Source organism: Mercenaria mercenaria, chromosome 6 (assembly GCF_021730395.1).
Source record: "Mercenaria mercenaria strain notata chromosome 6, MADL_Memer_1, whole genome shotgun sequence".
Taxonomy (NCBI): Eukaryota; Metazoa; Mollusca; class Bivalvia; order Venerida; family Veneridae; genus Mercenaria; species Mercenaria mercenaria.
In genome coordinates this window covers 37888787-37905786 of record NC_069366.1, presented here as the reverse complement: position 1 = coordinate 37905786, position 17000 = coordinate 37888787, and the positions used below count along the sequence as shown (strand labels likewise).

The window sequence follows — 17000 nt, the reverse complement described above, 5'->3', positions numbered from 1 at the left end:
AATCGGATAATTTCAGATATCAACATTAATTTAAAACTTACACTGTTTACACAACTTGAAAAAAGGTTTTTGTTGGGGCCTCTCATTTACAAATATATCAACAATTATCACTTGACTTGAGTGCATTCATGAGTGGAAAATGTTGATAGTAAAATGGTGTAGGGGTTTGTTTACAATATAAAATCTTTAATAACTTCTTTAAGGTACATTTTTGGTATGGTTTTGGTAAGCTTATAATAAAGAGCATGTCATTCTCTTTCACTCAGAATTTTTTCAAGCATTTTAGACTATTGGCTAGTCTTGGAATTTGACTTTATTAAAAGACAAAAGGAAGTTCAGTATAGGCTCTTTTAAAATGTTGAAAGTAGAGTAAACTTACCTTATACTCTATTGAATTTATTTAGCTGTGGGAGCTTTTGATATAGACTATAATTGGGGAAGTCCTAAAATCTTTGAAAAACGGTCAATACAAGAGTTGTCCATTTTGCTTCAGATATTTTGAGAAAGTCATTTTTTAGATATCAAATATTCCTATTTTTGACATGGAGAAGATGTCAACCATAAATATATTTAGAAAATTGGTGCACTCAGCTATCATTTCACTCTGAAAAAAACCTATAAAGATGAATTTGAATTTTTTAGGTACCATCTCTAGGTTTGAACAAATTTTGTAGAGGTCAATTTTGACCAGGGGGTCATGATTTGAACAAATATTGTAGAGGTCTACTAGGCAATGCTACATGTGAAATATCTAAGCTCTAGGCCTACTGGTTTAATTTTAGAAAATTTTTGAAGACTTTCCTATGTAAAATGACCCCTAGGGTGGGGGTGGGGTCAATTTTGACCCCCAGGTCATGATTTGAACAACTTTAGTAGAGGTCCACTAGGCAATGCTACATGTCAAATATCTAAGCTCTAGGTCTTCTGGTTTTTGAGATTTTTTAAGATTTTCCTATGTAAAATCAAGTGACCCCTGTGGCGGGGTCAATTTTGACCCCGGGGGTCATGATTTGAACAAATTTTGTAGAGGTCCACTAGGCAATGTTACATGTGAGATATCTAAGCTCTAGGCCTTCTGGTTTATTTTTAGAAATTTTTTGAAGATTTTCCTATGTAAAATCAAGTGACCCCCTCCCCAGGGGTCAATTTTGACCCCGGGGTCATGATTTGAACAAATTTGGTAGAGGTCCACTAGGCAATGCTTCACACCAAATATCTAAGCTCTAGGGCTTCTGGTTTTTAAGGAGAAGATTTTTAAAGTTTTTCCTTTCGGTTGCCATGGCAACCAGAGTTCTGCATGGAATTCAATTCTTTGAATAATTTTGAAAGGGGGCCACCCAAGGATCATTCCTGTGAAGTTTGGTGAAATTCTGCCCAGTGGTTTTCAAGAAGAAGATTTTTTTACAAATTGTTGACGGACGACGCACATCAAGCAGTCACAATAGCTCACCTTGTCACTTCGTGACAGGTGAGCTAAAAACTAGGTAGAGTTATGATTCTTCGACACTGCACTTCCCATCAATGGCCTCTATCATTAATACTTTTCAAGTAATGCTCCGGACAAGCCTTATCTGATAATTCAAATATTAGGTAAGGTAGGTTAGGATTCTTTGACACTGCACTTTGTCGCAATGACCTCTATGATTATGCGAAGTTTCAATCAAATGCCATTAATACTTTTCTTCAAGTTATACTCCTGATAAAAGTGACAGACAAACTGAAGGACGGACAAAGCGGCAACTATAATATTATGCTCACCCTTTGGGGGAGCATAAAAATCACTTGAAATTTTGATAAAATCTGAATGTTTTGAGTAGACTACATATTTTCACTCTGATATTTTATAAAACATAGACTTATTTTCATTGAAATGTAAATCAGGGAAACTTTAATAAGCTATCCCATATACCCTTAAGCACTGTATAATTACAGTACATATTTCTTGTGCTATGATTTGCCATTCATTAATATATACACTCCTCTGAACAGTTAATTGCCTAGATATATAAACACATTATTGGCTTATACATGGTTTTATCTGACCAGCAGTTGAATAAATGAAAAAAGACATTTCAATTATTTTAGTATACTTTATTGTTTAATCATCTTAACAATTTCTTTTGATTTCCATTTTTACATATTTTTATTCTTCACAGTATCTTCTTTCTTTCAACATTTCATTTCTTTTTTTTTTTTTATTTCTACAATGTTTTTCTCTTTTTTTTGTTCGGTCAATATTTTTCTATTTTGCCTGAAATGGTAAACTTTCAAGTCATTTTATTAAAAGCTATGTTCAAAAGGGTGTAAAGACAAGTGTGTGCCAATACAAAAACTGTCAAAAATTCTCAACTTAGTACAATAAATTGTATTTTCTACATTTAGAAAATCTGAAATTTAAAAACTCTGCAGCAGCATTACATCAACATATCAGCATTTAATATGATTGAAAAACTATACATGTCTTACTTTCCATGTTTTGCTGTGTTGACTTACTTGTCCAACTGGAACAAACTTTCTTTACACCCTTTGTAAAGCATACCAAGCTGAACTGTCATGCTTTTCTTACACAGTTAGAAGTACGTACCTTAAACAAAGTCTATCATATGATAAACGTAAATGGTATCCGACACACCTTTGGTATTAATGCACTTTAAATTGCAAATGGTCTCTAGATGTTTTGATAAGATTAGAAAATTCTAGTTTGCATCCAAATTTAGCTACGCATGCTTTACAGAATGTGCAAGTGAAAAAAAAAGCCAAAATTCAACTAGACAGTGTACAAGAAATGTTCTCACACTTTTCCAGTTGTAATGTCCAAATCTGATTTATTTTTTTTTTTATATAGAGTTTTCTTTGTACAATAGTTAAAGAAATAAACATACTTACCTCAAAATAAATCCATATCCATACTGGAATACAATCAAGCTGACAAAAAAAACTAAAAATCAAATGATTTTGATGTAAAAAATTTCCAGGAATCTGCTTTTTCTTCTGGGACTTTTATTTTTATTTCGAAGTTAGTTGAGATCTATTTTATTTCCATATCAAAGTGTTGCATTAGTAGGAATGACATACCCAACAAGGTGATCATAACACAGGTGCACGACATTTCGTCGAAACACGTTTGGTCGAACAGACAAATGGACGAAAAGACATTATGCCTAATGGGCATAATGCAGAATGCGACAATTAGTCGATAAAATTAACAGGCCACGACACTTGGTCGAAAATAAATTATTATTATTGATAATTACTCAAATTAAACGATCAGTAAACGCCTAAAGGTGTTGTTTGTTGTTGATTCCCTAAAGTCCTTTTTATTAGAAAGAATATTAGACGAATTATGTTCACAAACGAGAAATCATAATCCGGTCTTGGATTTTCTGAAGGGAATAAGCTTTAAGGTATTGGACCCCTAATAGTAATGTTTAAAAAATGGCATTTGCTTGGTATATTCTTAAAGTTGACCATGTTTCACACTTTATGGTGTATCTAGACAATGTTATTTAAATGGAATTTCAAGTGCTGCTGTCATCAATTGTAATGTAACATGTGATTTTTTAATAGTATATTGTGTACTGTTCGATTAGAGTTGAGATTAAGTTATGATGAATAAATATTTCATGATGAATCAAGCTGAGTCTACTTTAATCGAGTTGAAAACTGTAAACATATCGGCAAAGTGGGTAAGTTAAATTCGACTAAATTCGACCAAATACGAAGAAAATTCTGTTAAATATTTATTCGACATAAAGTCCTATGAGACCAACTGTACACTAGACTAATTGTCCTTTCTGTCTGATGTCTTTTCGACCAAATGTCGTTCGACGAATAGTCATGGAAGCCATAACACAGACACTTGATAACGAGACACCTGATCACCAAATGGGATCAGATCACTAGGACCCAAGCCCTCATCTAGTATGTTCAACATGACATTTTACAGATAAAAGTAAAATCTCTCATAAAATTGTCAAGTTAAATGACCTGCTAAAATTTGTCTTTATTTTGAAGACACACTATTTACAAACATACACATATATCCCTCATCAAGTCATGTCATCCATTGCAAAATACTACTCCTCCAAATGAATACTGCATTAATTACAGAATCAGGGTCTGCAGACCTACAAATGCCCTTTAAAGAACTGCAGAGCTACATTTTATGTAATTCAACAGCTGAACAGTATTTTGCAAATATATAAATAGATTGTGTGCGGACCAAGGCTGGCATCAGTGAGGTAAGAATTCACAGTCGGTTATTTCAGTATGGTGAGTAGTAAGGTGACGCTCGTCTGTATCTTCTGAAACAAGAAAAATTGTTTACTACTTTATATATCAATATAGGAATAACTATAGTATAACTTCAACCTCAGAAAAGTAATTAAACTGCACACTACACCCACCACAGAGATAAATATTCTCTCCAATATTACGTATACTGCACACTACACAAATCAGAGACAATATTCTCATCAAATAATTTATACTACAAACTACACCCACCAGAGACACTATTCTCATTAATGTATACTGCACAATACACCCACCAAAGAGACAATATTCTCATTAATGTATAATGACAATATTCTCATCAAATTATACTGCAACCTACACCCACCATAGAGACAATATTGTCATCAATGTATATTGCATACAACACCAATAATTGACACAGTATTCTCACCAAATTATACTGCACACCACCTATCACTATACAAAATTACTATCAAATTATATAGCACACTGCACCCATCATAGAGACTAGTATATTCTCATCGAGTAATGCTGCACACTACCTCCACTCAGAGATAACACCCTCATCAATGTATACTCCACACTTCACCCATGAAGGACACAATTGTCTATTCATAAACTGCACACTACACCCACTGTAGAGAAAATATTCTCATATACTGTAAAATCATTTAATTTCGTGGGCATGAAATTTCGTGGTTTTGTTCAAAACGGCAATTTCGTGGGGATATAAGTTCGTGGATTTCCATTTTTGAACATAAAATGAATGGGAATTTTACTTTTTCGTTGGGATTAAATTTCTTGGATTGACCGAACCATGAAATCCACGAAAATTAGTCTCCCACGAATATTAATGATTTCACAGTACTGCACACTACACCCACCACAGAGACAATATTCTCACCATATACTGCACCCTACACCCACCATAGAGACAGTATGCTCACCACATTCTGCACACTACACTCGTCATACAATATTCTCATCATTTATTGTACACTACACCCTCCATAGACAATATTCTCATATACTGCACACTACACCCACCACAGAGACAATATTCTTTTCATATACTGCACACTACACCCACCATAGACCATATTCTCACCATACAATGCACACTACACCCATCTTGGAGACAATATTCTCATCATTTACTGCACACTACACCCACCATAGAGATAATATTCTCATCATATACTGTACACTACACCCATCATAGAGAGAATTTTATCATCAATGTATATTGCACACTACACCTTATCATTGATGCAATGTTCTCATCAAATTATACTGCACCCTACACCCATCTATGAGACAATATTCTCATTAAAGGTATGCTGGAAACCTCAAACTTTTGTTAAAATATTCTTGACTAATTTGGATGAGGAACAGTTCCAACTCTAGAAACTCTTGGTAGCTATACAGCTTGTGTTAGTTTCACTCAGATACACTGATTTGAAATTCCAATGCAATACTTTATTTGCTGTATTAAAAGTAAGCATGTATAACTTACCCCCTCCCTCTTGGTCTTGGAGCATATCCACCATAGAAACCACCTCTACTTCGACCACGTCCTCTAGGTCTACCACGATTTGTTGAGCTTATACCTGGTCTATTTGTACGTTTTGCAAAAACCTGTCAAAATTTTACCCGATCATTTGGTTAATAAGAGCAGTATATTATTATAGCAGTTTTCTACCAACAATATTCCTGAAATCTATGAGCTCCTGATAAAAAAAAAAAGTTCATAGAATTACACTCCCAATTTTTAAGTTATTTTGTGCTTCTCAGAAACCGGAAATGCTTAGCAGTGCTTTCATGCATATTACCTTTTTCAGAATAGATTTAAATTGCTTCCACCCAAAACCCTCTAGACAATAGATGGAAAAATCAAGAACAATGTACCTTGTGTTACTGGGAAATTAATGCTGATGAGATTTTCTGAAAGATTCCTCGATCCCTTATTTGTGTTAATGTATATTATGCCATGTGTTTTACCTTAATTTGTCTGCCTCTAAATAATGAATCATCTAATGCTAAGCTTGTTGCCACGGAATCTTTATCTGCAAACTCTACATAGGCAAACCTGCAAAATACCATATATAGTTACTAACAGTAAGATCTATGTAACCATACTATGATCACTGAAAATGTAATGAAATAGTTTGCCCAAGATCAGCACAAGTAAGTAATCATTACCATTCAGTAGTCTAACATGTAAACAACATCATTTCTTGAACACAACTTCTACTTGTCTGCTTGTACCTACTGGTGAGCAGAAACAGCCTGAGGACAAGTGGAATTTTCTGTTATATTTCCTGCAGGATGAGAGCATTTTTTCCAGTAGAAAACAGTAATGCAATAAATGTACAAGTTAAGCAGACCATCCTGGCTGAAATAATCGTACAACACTGCCGTAATGTCACAGTTTATTGACTGTTTATTACAGATTCCACATTAATGAAGCATCCAAAATAGAACAGGAAGCGAGATGTTAACTGCATGTACCTCTGTGTTGCTATGATGCATATGACATAAAACAGACTACGCATCAGTTTCATCATGCTTCATTGCAGTATTCAATACAATGAAAATGTGTGTCATCTGAAAAAAATAGGACATCTGGAAATTGCTGGATTAGTATCTGTTGCAGGAAGTGTGACATCTGTTAGTCACTAGTCCTGCATGACGAGTTGTCTTTGAAAAAAGTTTTGAACCCAGAAATTGCAGTGGTTGTAATATGGAAAGTTGCAATAATCGACATGCTTCAGGTCATTTAATATCTATTACCGAAAACAGAGCACTAATACATAGACTAATTAACTCGTTACCCCCTCCACCACCAACACCCCACAACAGGGGTCATCTGGTGACTAGGCTATCATCATTCTATGAAATATGACCACAGAAAGCAGGGCATAAAATGGTTCTACAATGATTGGAGAGTTCCTGACAATAGGCATCTTCAACAAGAGAGCATAATTTCTCAGATACCACTTTCCAGGTTGCATAATTCACACATTTCTTTACCAGAAATTTTTTTGCGACAACCACTGAGTTCAAGTGCATGTCTTATCAAAAAAAAAATGCCATTGATTTAATGATATGAAACTATGGTATAATTAAAGACGATCAAACAGGAATGAAAGAAGACACAAGGTGTGATCAATCACGACTAATTATTTAGTTCAAGATCAGTGTAAGGTCTGTAATCATGTTATCTCAGTAGTCTAACATGTATAAAACATCATTTCCTGAACTAAAACTTCATATTTAAACTCTTTTTATTATATATGTCTTCATGCAACTTTCATTAACACATGTGACATGAATTTTTTATCTACCTACCAACAAATATTGCCCCTACCAAAGTATTTTATAAATGGAAGGGCCATGATGGCCCTTGATTGCTGACACCTGATTTTAGAGTTTAAACAACTCTGGAAGAAGACCAGAACATGCTCTAGGTGTTGAAACATCCACAGGCAGATGACAAACAGTTCAAACACTATCTTTAAAATTGGTTGGAATAAACACAAATAGACAACTGGAGCAGGCTTGGGGTATTCTGCAAGGTCTCTATACAGTCAATACTGTACTTGCGACCACCTCTATTAAGCGATTGTTTTATTAAACGACCGCTCAAAATCCCTCCCAAACATATTCAGTATATAAATTCAATCAATTAAATGGCTTTTCCATTAAACGACTAGCGACCACATTGATGTAGTCCTGACAGGTAAAATATTCGACAAAAGTATCTATTAAATAACTGGGTACCAAATTCCCGCCAGGCATTTCTTCCCCTGTGAAATTAGCGAGTATGTTTAGCGCCCGATTGAATGCAACTGACCTTTGTAACAGTCGAACTGACTAACAATCCAGCTATAATTTTCATGGTTTGTGGACTTGGAAAAGTGTTCACGATCTTAAAACAGATTTTAGTTACATTAACAGTTAAAAATAACTTTTCTCTTCACCAGATTGAAATTCATTACGAGACCATTCTATTAAGAGACCACTTTTTAGCAGTCCCTTGGGCGGTCTCTTAATACAATGTTGACTGTAGTAATTCTATCTTTACCTCTAGCTGCCCCTTAAACGGACAGGTACCTCCATTTTGGGAGATGACCTTATAATGATGGGACGGACCAAGTTTGATGAGGATATATCCAGCTATACATGCGAAGAAATTGCTTAAAGGTATTTCTATATTTAGCTCTAGTGTTCCCTAAAAAGAGTATGAGTGCCACCATTTGAATAGGTTTGGGAGGGGACCTTACAATGATGCTACAGACCCAGTCTAGTGAAGATACACCGTGCTGTTCATGAGAAGTCATTTAAAGATATTTCTTTTTTTAGCACTAGTGGCCTCTAAAAGGATCTGGCGCCCCATCTTAATAAATTTTGGAGTGGAACTTACAATGATGCTACAGACCAAGTTCAATGAAGATCTATCAAGCAGTTAATGAGATAAAGTCATTTAAATGTATTTATATTTCTATAAATTTAAAGGTTTTTAGAGTTTTAGCTGTGGCAGCCTATTTAAAGGGGCCAAGCTTAAACGCTTCAAAAATCTTGACAGAGGACCATGTCAGGATGCTTTTGACCAAGTTTGGGACAATTCTAACCAGTAGTTTCAGAGGAGATGTTATCTGAAGAAAAGTAAGGACGGACAGTAGTCACAATAGCTCAACCGATCACTTTCTGCCCAGGTGAGCTGAAATCAAAGTTACTTTTAGGATGTGCGACTCTGAAGGAAAGAATAAGTTACTTTCAAATCAAACTGATGACACACTGAAAAAGTGAAGTTACAATAAAGCAGTTCATAAAAAGAGATGGTTAAAGATATTTCTACTTTTAGCTCTAGTAGCCCCCAATGAAGGTCAAACACCCCCATTTGAACAAAATGGAAGAGGACCTTATAATAATCCTGCAAACAATGTTTAATGAGTATCAGAGAAAGTTTATGAAAAGAAGTTGGTTAAAGGTACTTCTATTTTATTCTGGAGAGGGCCTTACAATAACATTCATGATGATCCATCAATCAATTCATGAGAAGTTGTTTAAGGTTTAAAAAGGGGCTTAGTACCCCTATTTAAACAAAAATTTAGGGTGGAACTTAAAAAGATGCTAAGACCAAATTTGATAAAGATCTATCAAGACTTCATGAGGTTCATGAGATCAAGTCATTTAATGGTGCTTCTATTTCAAGCCCTAGCGGCACCTAAAAGGGGCGGGAGGCGATCATTTAATGCTAAGCTTGCTGCCGTGGAATCTTTATCTGCAAACTCAACATAGGCAAACCTGCAAAATTATTAAATACCATATATAGTTACTAACAGTAACTTGAGTAAGATCTATGTAACCATACTATGATCACTGAAAATGTAATGGAATAGTTTGCCCAAGATCAGCACAAGTAAGTAATCATTACCATTCAGTAGTCTAACATGTAAACAACATCATTTCTTGAACACAAATACATTGGTTTTGAGTGGTTTCAATTATCTCTTACCTCCATGTTTCAGGTAATTATCTATCTCGTAAAAAGTTTTAACATCTTACTGACAAAAGAGCACAAATACATTAGACTAATAAAATTATTAGCATTGTCTACCCCTCTCCACCCTAAAACATACTCAAAGGGGCCATCTAGTAATTAGGAAATCATAATCCCACGAAACATGTCCACTGCAAGCAAAGCATAAAGTGGTTCTACAATGACGGGAGAGTTTCTGACAATTAGCATGTATCTCTTCAACAAGAAGGGGTATTTTCCCAGAAATCAATTGCCAGGTTGCGTAATTCACACATTTCTTCATGAGTAAAATTTAGCGACAACCAGTTGTAGTGCATGTCTTATTAAGAAATAATGTCAGTGATTAAATAATATGAAGAATGAAAGAAGGGTTAGAGTGTGATCAATCACAACCGACTATTTAATTCAAGATCAGTGTAAGGTCTGTAATCATGTTATGTCAGTAGTCTAACATGTATAAAACATCATTTCCTGAACCAGACTTTCCATTTAACCCTTTTTAAATATAAACCTCGTTACACAACTTTCATTAGCAAACTTGACATGAATAACCAATTTACAAAACATACCAAGATTTTACTGAGGAAAACATTATGACCAGTTTCATGAAGGTTGGCTGAAATTGTGACCTCTAACTGTTGTCAGAAAACTTTTTGATGATGAAACACGACGACAGACACAGGGCGATTACAATAGCTCCACTTCAGCACTTTGTGCGTAGGAGAGCTAAATAGTCATGACCAGCAATAACAAAATGCCCAGGATCAGCTGAAGTTAGTCATCATGGCTGTCAGTAGTCTAACATGTACAAAACATCATTTCCTGGAAGGCATGAAAACAAACAAGAGGGCTTTTATTCAGTCACACAAAACTGATGGGTCATCTACTAACCAAAGACAATCAACCTAAGAAGACTGGCAGTAGTAGATCTAATCTACTGTGTCTGAGCTGATACCATTTCAGTCTCCAGGTTACTGTGAACTTTACCTTTGACCTACTGACCCTAAAAAACAATAGGGGTCATCTAATGATCATCTCATTAATCCAGATGGCCACTGACACAAGCATTCCACAGTTACTAATAAGAAACTGTAATCATTCTTGAGACATTGAATAATAGCGGTCACCTGTGTGGGGTTGCAGGCTCAATAATACATGTCATGGATTGGAAACCAAATCAAATGGTCTACAAATGGATAGACAGGCATGCAGAGTAAAACATATACCATCTCTCCTTCTACAATGAACTGATCAAGATCAAGAACAGGCGACAACAGTTCAAATTTCCTTACCCCTTTGGATGTCCTGTAAATTTATCACATTGTATGGTTACTCTGTTTATTGAGCCACAACCGTGGAAATGTTGTTCTAGCTCCTCTGCTGTTGCACCATAGTCCACATTACCAACGTAGATTGACCGCGTGTCTGTCTCAATCTTCTCTTCCATTGACGGAAATGCTGACGCTGTCATGAAACATATTGGTAAGGTCTATGTTTTAAGATTATAGTATTCAAAACCATTATAAAAGAACCAGATTCAGTAAATTTAATTTGACAATTCTAACTGACTTTATTATAAACGTTATATGCACTGAAAGTGTAAACTATTATTAAGTTTCATCAATATTTGGCCCTTTAACTTTCACCCAGACTTCCCACCCTTAAGTTGAAAGAACCTTTAAAAACCTCAGGTGAAGTAACAAAGAAAAACATAGTCTGTTCCCCTCATCATCTTTCAAATTACACAAATGATCAGAGCTTAAGTAGCTTAAATGCAATTGTCTTTCTGTTCAGTGAGAGCTATGTTCAGAACTGTTAATTTATAGATATAACTTCTGTAAGCCCAAGTCCTTAGAAATTCTTAAAGATATAAATTGAACAAAACTGAAATATTCTTAATAATTGTTTCCAAGTATACTAACTTACATAATGTTGGTGACGACATGTTCATTTTGAGATCAACAGCATTTTGCATTTCTTTCAATTTCTCAGCTTCTTCTTCCATTTCTTTGACCCGTGCCTTAATAGCTTCAAGTTCCTGAAATATATTTACAACAATTTTCAGACATTTTTTCCACAAATACATCTGGTACCAATAAACTTTCCTGTATCCAATCACAAATAATGATTACTTTTTCCAAATTCGATAGATGTGTGTTCACCAGTGCCCCCACTTCCTATCACTTTTATAAGGTCACCTCTTGACATGCAGGACTAAGTAAACATTTTTAATTACCTTTGGCTGGGGCTCAAGTCAGAACTAGTATGGCAAAGAGAAATCCCAAAGAAAATCCCAAGGATACTTTTATTTATTTATTTGGGTTTTACGGCGCACCAACACAGTATAGGTTATATGGCGCCAAACAGGACTACAAATTTTGGTTCCACATCTCATTTACATCGAAATAAAAACATGAGGTATGGAATCAAAATTTGCATACCGGTACCTGCTGGAATCACAGAGTTACTGCAAAACCAAGTGTTAAGACCCTATTAGTCGCCTCTTACGATCATGCAAGGGTAAGGCAGTGGTTCTAATTCTTTTCATACACAGATCTTCCCAGAACCCAAGGATACAACTTAACATGCTGTATAACATTATTATAAATGTTCCATGACCCAAGGCAAGATACTTTTTAAATGAGACACATACAACTCAATTTTAAGCACATTTTTGACTAAAGGACCATAAGTCTGGCAGGGTGAAATGTAAACCAAAGCCCTAGGTGCACAACTTCACATGCAGAATAACATCCCTTTGAGGTTTGATGACGACGTACAGACAAGGGAAACCCTAAGTGAGCCTCAAAAAATTCTGATGGCACAAATACGATACAAGCACAATGAAAGATAAAGTTTCAAACAGGTCTTTTTCTGCCCATTTTGGGAAAAATTACCCCAAGAAAATTGTGAATTTTGAGTCATAAAATTAGCCAATTCGGAAAAAATTATCAATAATCAAGATGGCAAAGATGTAGCTCTAGATCGTTCACCTGAGTAACACACCTTAACAGTGTAATCATGTTTGACCTAGTGACCCAGTTTTTGACACCACATGACCAAGTCTTAAACTCGTCCGAGTTTGCAAGGAGATAAACATTCTGACCAAGTTTCATAGAGACTGGAGCAAAAATGTTGCCTTTAAAGTAAAAACAAGATTTTTCTTCAATTTGGCATTGTGACCTAGTTTTTTACCTACAATGTGACCTGACCAAATTTTTGACTTGTCTGATTTCATGAAGACAAATATTCTAACTAATTTTCATTAAGATTGGACCAAAAATGTAGTCTCTTAAGTGTCAACAAGCATTTTCTTTGATTTGACCTAGTTTTTGAAGTGACCCAGATTCAAAATCATCCAAGACTTCATAATAACAAACATCCTGACCAAATCTTATGAAGACTGAATCAAAAATGTGTCCCCTAGAGTGTAAACAAGCTTTTTCTTTGATTTGATCTGGTGACCTAGTTTTTGACCCCACACAACCAAGATAAAAACTCATCCGAGGTTTCATAGAGCAGTGATTTTTTTTTTAAAAATTGTGAGTGGGTCCAGTACCAGAAAAATTGTGAAAATTAGCATCGTATTTCTCAAAATTGTGAATTTTTTCCCCTTAATTTTGAATTTAATACTTTGTGAATCAAAATGTTTAACGATTGAATATGAATATACAGGTGTAAAAAGATACAGCATGCCCACAGGATTTTTAAAAAGTGGGTACCTGTACCCACTACTTTTGGAAAAAGTGGGTACAGGCTTAAAAAATCTGGGTACACTGAATTTTCCCAAAACATGAACATATGTACTGGTATGAAAACTAAAAGCAACAGATATTAGATAATGTTTACAGTATTTATTCAGTAAACTCAGTCATACTGTATTTATATAGGCCTAGCCTGTTTACTATATGCTGCTAAGGCATAAAGAACAGTATTTAACTATTACGAATGTCTAAGGCCTAAATGCTTCAGCAGCTTTTTCTCTGGCTTAGGCATTTGCTTACAGTAGTACTCGATGACCATTCTGTTCTGCACATTATCAACAGTACGCCTGCAGGAACTAATGCTGTATGATGCCTATTTTGTAGTGAAAACCCGGCCTTTCATATGGCACTGAGGTCAATTTAATATTTCCACCCAGAATGAAGTTTTTCATGCTCGTCTGCCATTTTTGTTAGTGATGTATTTGGAGTAATCTAGATCGCGCAGATGTTTGCCGCTGGAAGCTTATTGGTTTTCTGTTCAAAAGCAAGCGTTTCCCGGGTTTTAGGTTAGCGACCACCAATTTTTGAGCCGAATTCGTTTATTTGCCGGCCACAACAAATATGCGTTCCTGCACGCACGGCCATCGAAAAATTTGCATGCACATTGTGTTTTCTGCGTGAAAAACGCAGGATTCTGCGTGACTGGGCATGCTGAGATAGGTATCTAAAAGTTATATTCATATATTTATTATTTTGTTATCAACTTTTGCAAGGAAATCAAGATTTGTTACGTTCACCCTATATTATCAACCCTTGAACGTTAATTCATAGTGTGTTTGGGTACGGAACGTTACTTCATACTATGAAAAATTATCACATCGCGAATAGCTAAATGCACTAAGAAGTTCATAGTGCGTTTAGGTATTCGCGATGTGATAATTTTGGCACAGGTCAATATCTCTCCTCCATGTACAACCCACTTATGATTAAAAACAATGCGGAAATTGTATATAACCAGCGACGCAAATTTCGTCGCTAACTTTGGAGGCTTCCATTATGTCACACTAAAAATTACATGTCTGGAAAGCTCATTCCAAATACAATCATTATATGTCCTAACTAATGAGAAATCTCCATTTTGTAGGCAAAACACTTTTTAAACTCCATGTATATCAGTGTGTTTCTCACTTACACCGTTAAATTTCTACCTCAGGCTCAGTAATGTAAAGCTCTGTGTGTACTGATTGGTTTATTTTTAAACCCTGTTAAACATTCCGCGCATTTCACTGGTTACACGTTTATACATTTCAAATTTTGAAGATGTATACAGAATGTGTTATGATAGGTTTAACATGCCCTTTTTTATATTTTGGTGTATTTAAATCATTGTTTATGTTTTCCTAGTAACCACACAGGAAGTAATTATGAAATGTCAGAAATTCCTCTTAAGAAGTACATATAACTCTATTTTCTAGGATCAAGTAAAATGAGTTGGACTAACACAGGCATTTAATTTTTTCGTTTATAAATTCATGTCTCAATTATAAAGTTTGTCACACTTCCATTTTTACTCATCGATCATCGCCAGTTACACAGTTAACAGGTCTAGAAAAGTGGTATATTTACAGATTGTCTGTAAATTTACAGACTGTAATTTTACAGATTTTTCAATCTGTAAATTTACAGATCAAGTGTTTGAAAACTGCTTAAATCATATTAAGACTCAAAATCACAGCTTGAAATCACTTTATTTACTTATGGTATGCATATATAAGGGTCACTCGTAACTTACAGTCAATTTTGTTGACTTTGATTTTTCCGAAAATGCCAGAAACTGCAAGTCAACAAAAATGGCTGAAACTCACAAATGACCTTAATTTATGCATACTTTAAATAAACCAATTAATTTCAAGCTGCGGTTTTGAGAATAGGTGTAATTTTATCAGTTATCATACACACAATCTGTAAATTTATAGATTATCTGTAAATTTACAGATAATCTGTAAATATTCCACTTTCCTAGACCTGATTAATGTCTGAACTCAAGTCTATCATTTCATTATATGTAAATATTAATATCTGATTACCAGATGGCTAGGAAACCCCTTAAGGACAGGCTAGTCACCCAGTTACTGGACGGCTAGACACTTCCATATTAAAAATTTCACATAGCCCATTATGAAAGAATTCTTGAATTTCCTTCCTGGTTTAGTGCCAGTGGAAAAAAATCGCAACGATAGAACATACTGGATCTTCGATGCCTGCATCTTGTCCAGCTGCAGCTTCAGTTTCTCCCGTTTCATCTAGTGAAACTTCCGCATCAGCGTCAAATTCGCCAACACCATCATCTTGATCATCTTGTAACGGGTCGATTTCTTGCCCATTTTCAACATCACCCATTTTCTTTCAGTTTAAAATATGACCACGGTAAAAAGATAAAATGTCAGGGAGGTTTATCTTAAAAATTCTTGTAATATTATGGACAGATTGCACAGATAATGTAGGATTTAACGCCGTATTTATTTCTTATTTCTACGCGTCCATCAGCTTTGTAATTGAACGCTTGCATGCAACTGAATAAGCGTCCATAAAACTTGAAGAAATAAATTGCGGCAAAGTAGTATAATTACCGAAAAGAGAATACACAAAAGAGGGTCTGCCTTAATACAGTAATGTACAGTAATGTAGCAAAATGATGCGTAATGGTGCAAAATGGGGCGTAATGTATATATGAATTTAATACCAGAGCTAAAATACTTGAATAGTGGCATGTTTTATTGCATATAAAACATTTTATATCATAAACTGAGAGAAAAAAAATGTATAAATTGTAAAACACATTTTTAGATAGTATTCAAAGCTCGGGTCGGCGTAATGATGCCCCGTAAGTCTGGTAGAAGCGTAATGTATTATATAAATTTAATACCAGTGGTAAAATTCTTGCACAATGACATCTTTTTATGGAATATAAATCATTATCTTTCATAAAATGATGAAAAATATTATTTTGTAAATGGTAAAACATATTATTTATATAGCATTCAAAGCTCGGATCGGCGTAATGATGCCCCGTAAGACTGGTAGAAGCGTAATGTATGTATAAAATTAATAACAGTGGTAAAATACTGGCATAGTGACATCTTTTACGGAATATAAATCACTATCTTTCATAAAATGATCAAAAATATTATTTTGTAAATAGTAAAATACATTATCTAGATAGCACTCAAAGCTCAGATCGGCGTAATGATGCCCGGTAAGACTGGTAGAAGCGTAATGTAGGTGTAAATTTAAAACCAGTGATAAAATACTTGCACAATGACATCTTTCATGGAATATTAACCATTATTATTCATAAATTAATGAGAAATATTATTTTATATGCGGCTAAACACATTATATAGATCGCTCTCGGAGCTAAGTAATGATCACCAGTAAAGCTTGTAGAGGTGTAATGTATGTATAAATTTTATACCAAAGGCTAAAATACTCGC

At 34.8% G+C, this 17000-nt stretch overlaps 1 protein-coding gene across 1 annotated transcript; it reads right to left on the bottom strand.

Annotated features, from left to right (window-relative positions):
- Positions 1–4146: 4146 nt before the first annotated feature.
- Positions 4147–16079, bottom strand: LOC123549098 (polyadenylate-binding protein 2-B-like). The gene is made up of 6 exons (XM_053545649.1): positions 15754–16079; positions 11729–11840; positions 11095–11266; positions 6259–6346; positions 5774–5895; positions 4147–4304 (listed from the first exon to the last, which is right to left on the bottom strand). Exons 1-6 carry the CDS (start codon positions 15904–15906, stop codon positions 4265–4267), a joined length of 687 nt encoding a protein of 228 aa, XP_053401624.1. The 5' UTR covers positions 15907–16079; the 3' UTR covers positions 4147–4264.
- Positions 16080–17000: the final 921 nt, after the last annotated feature.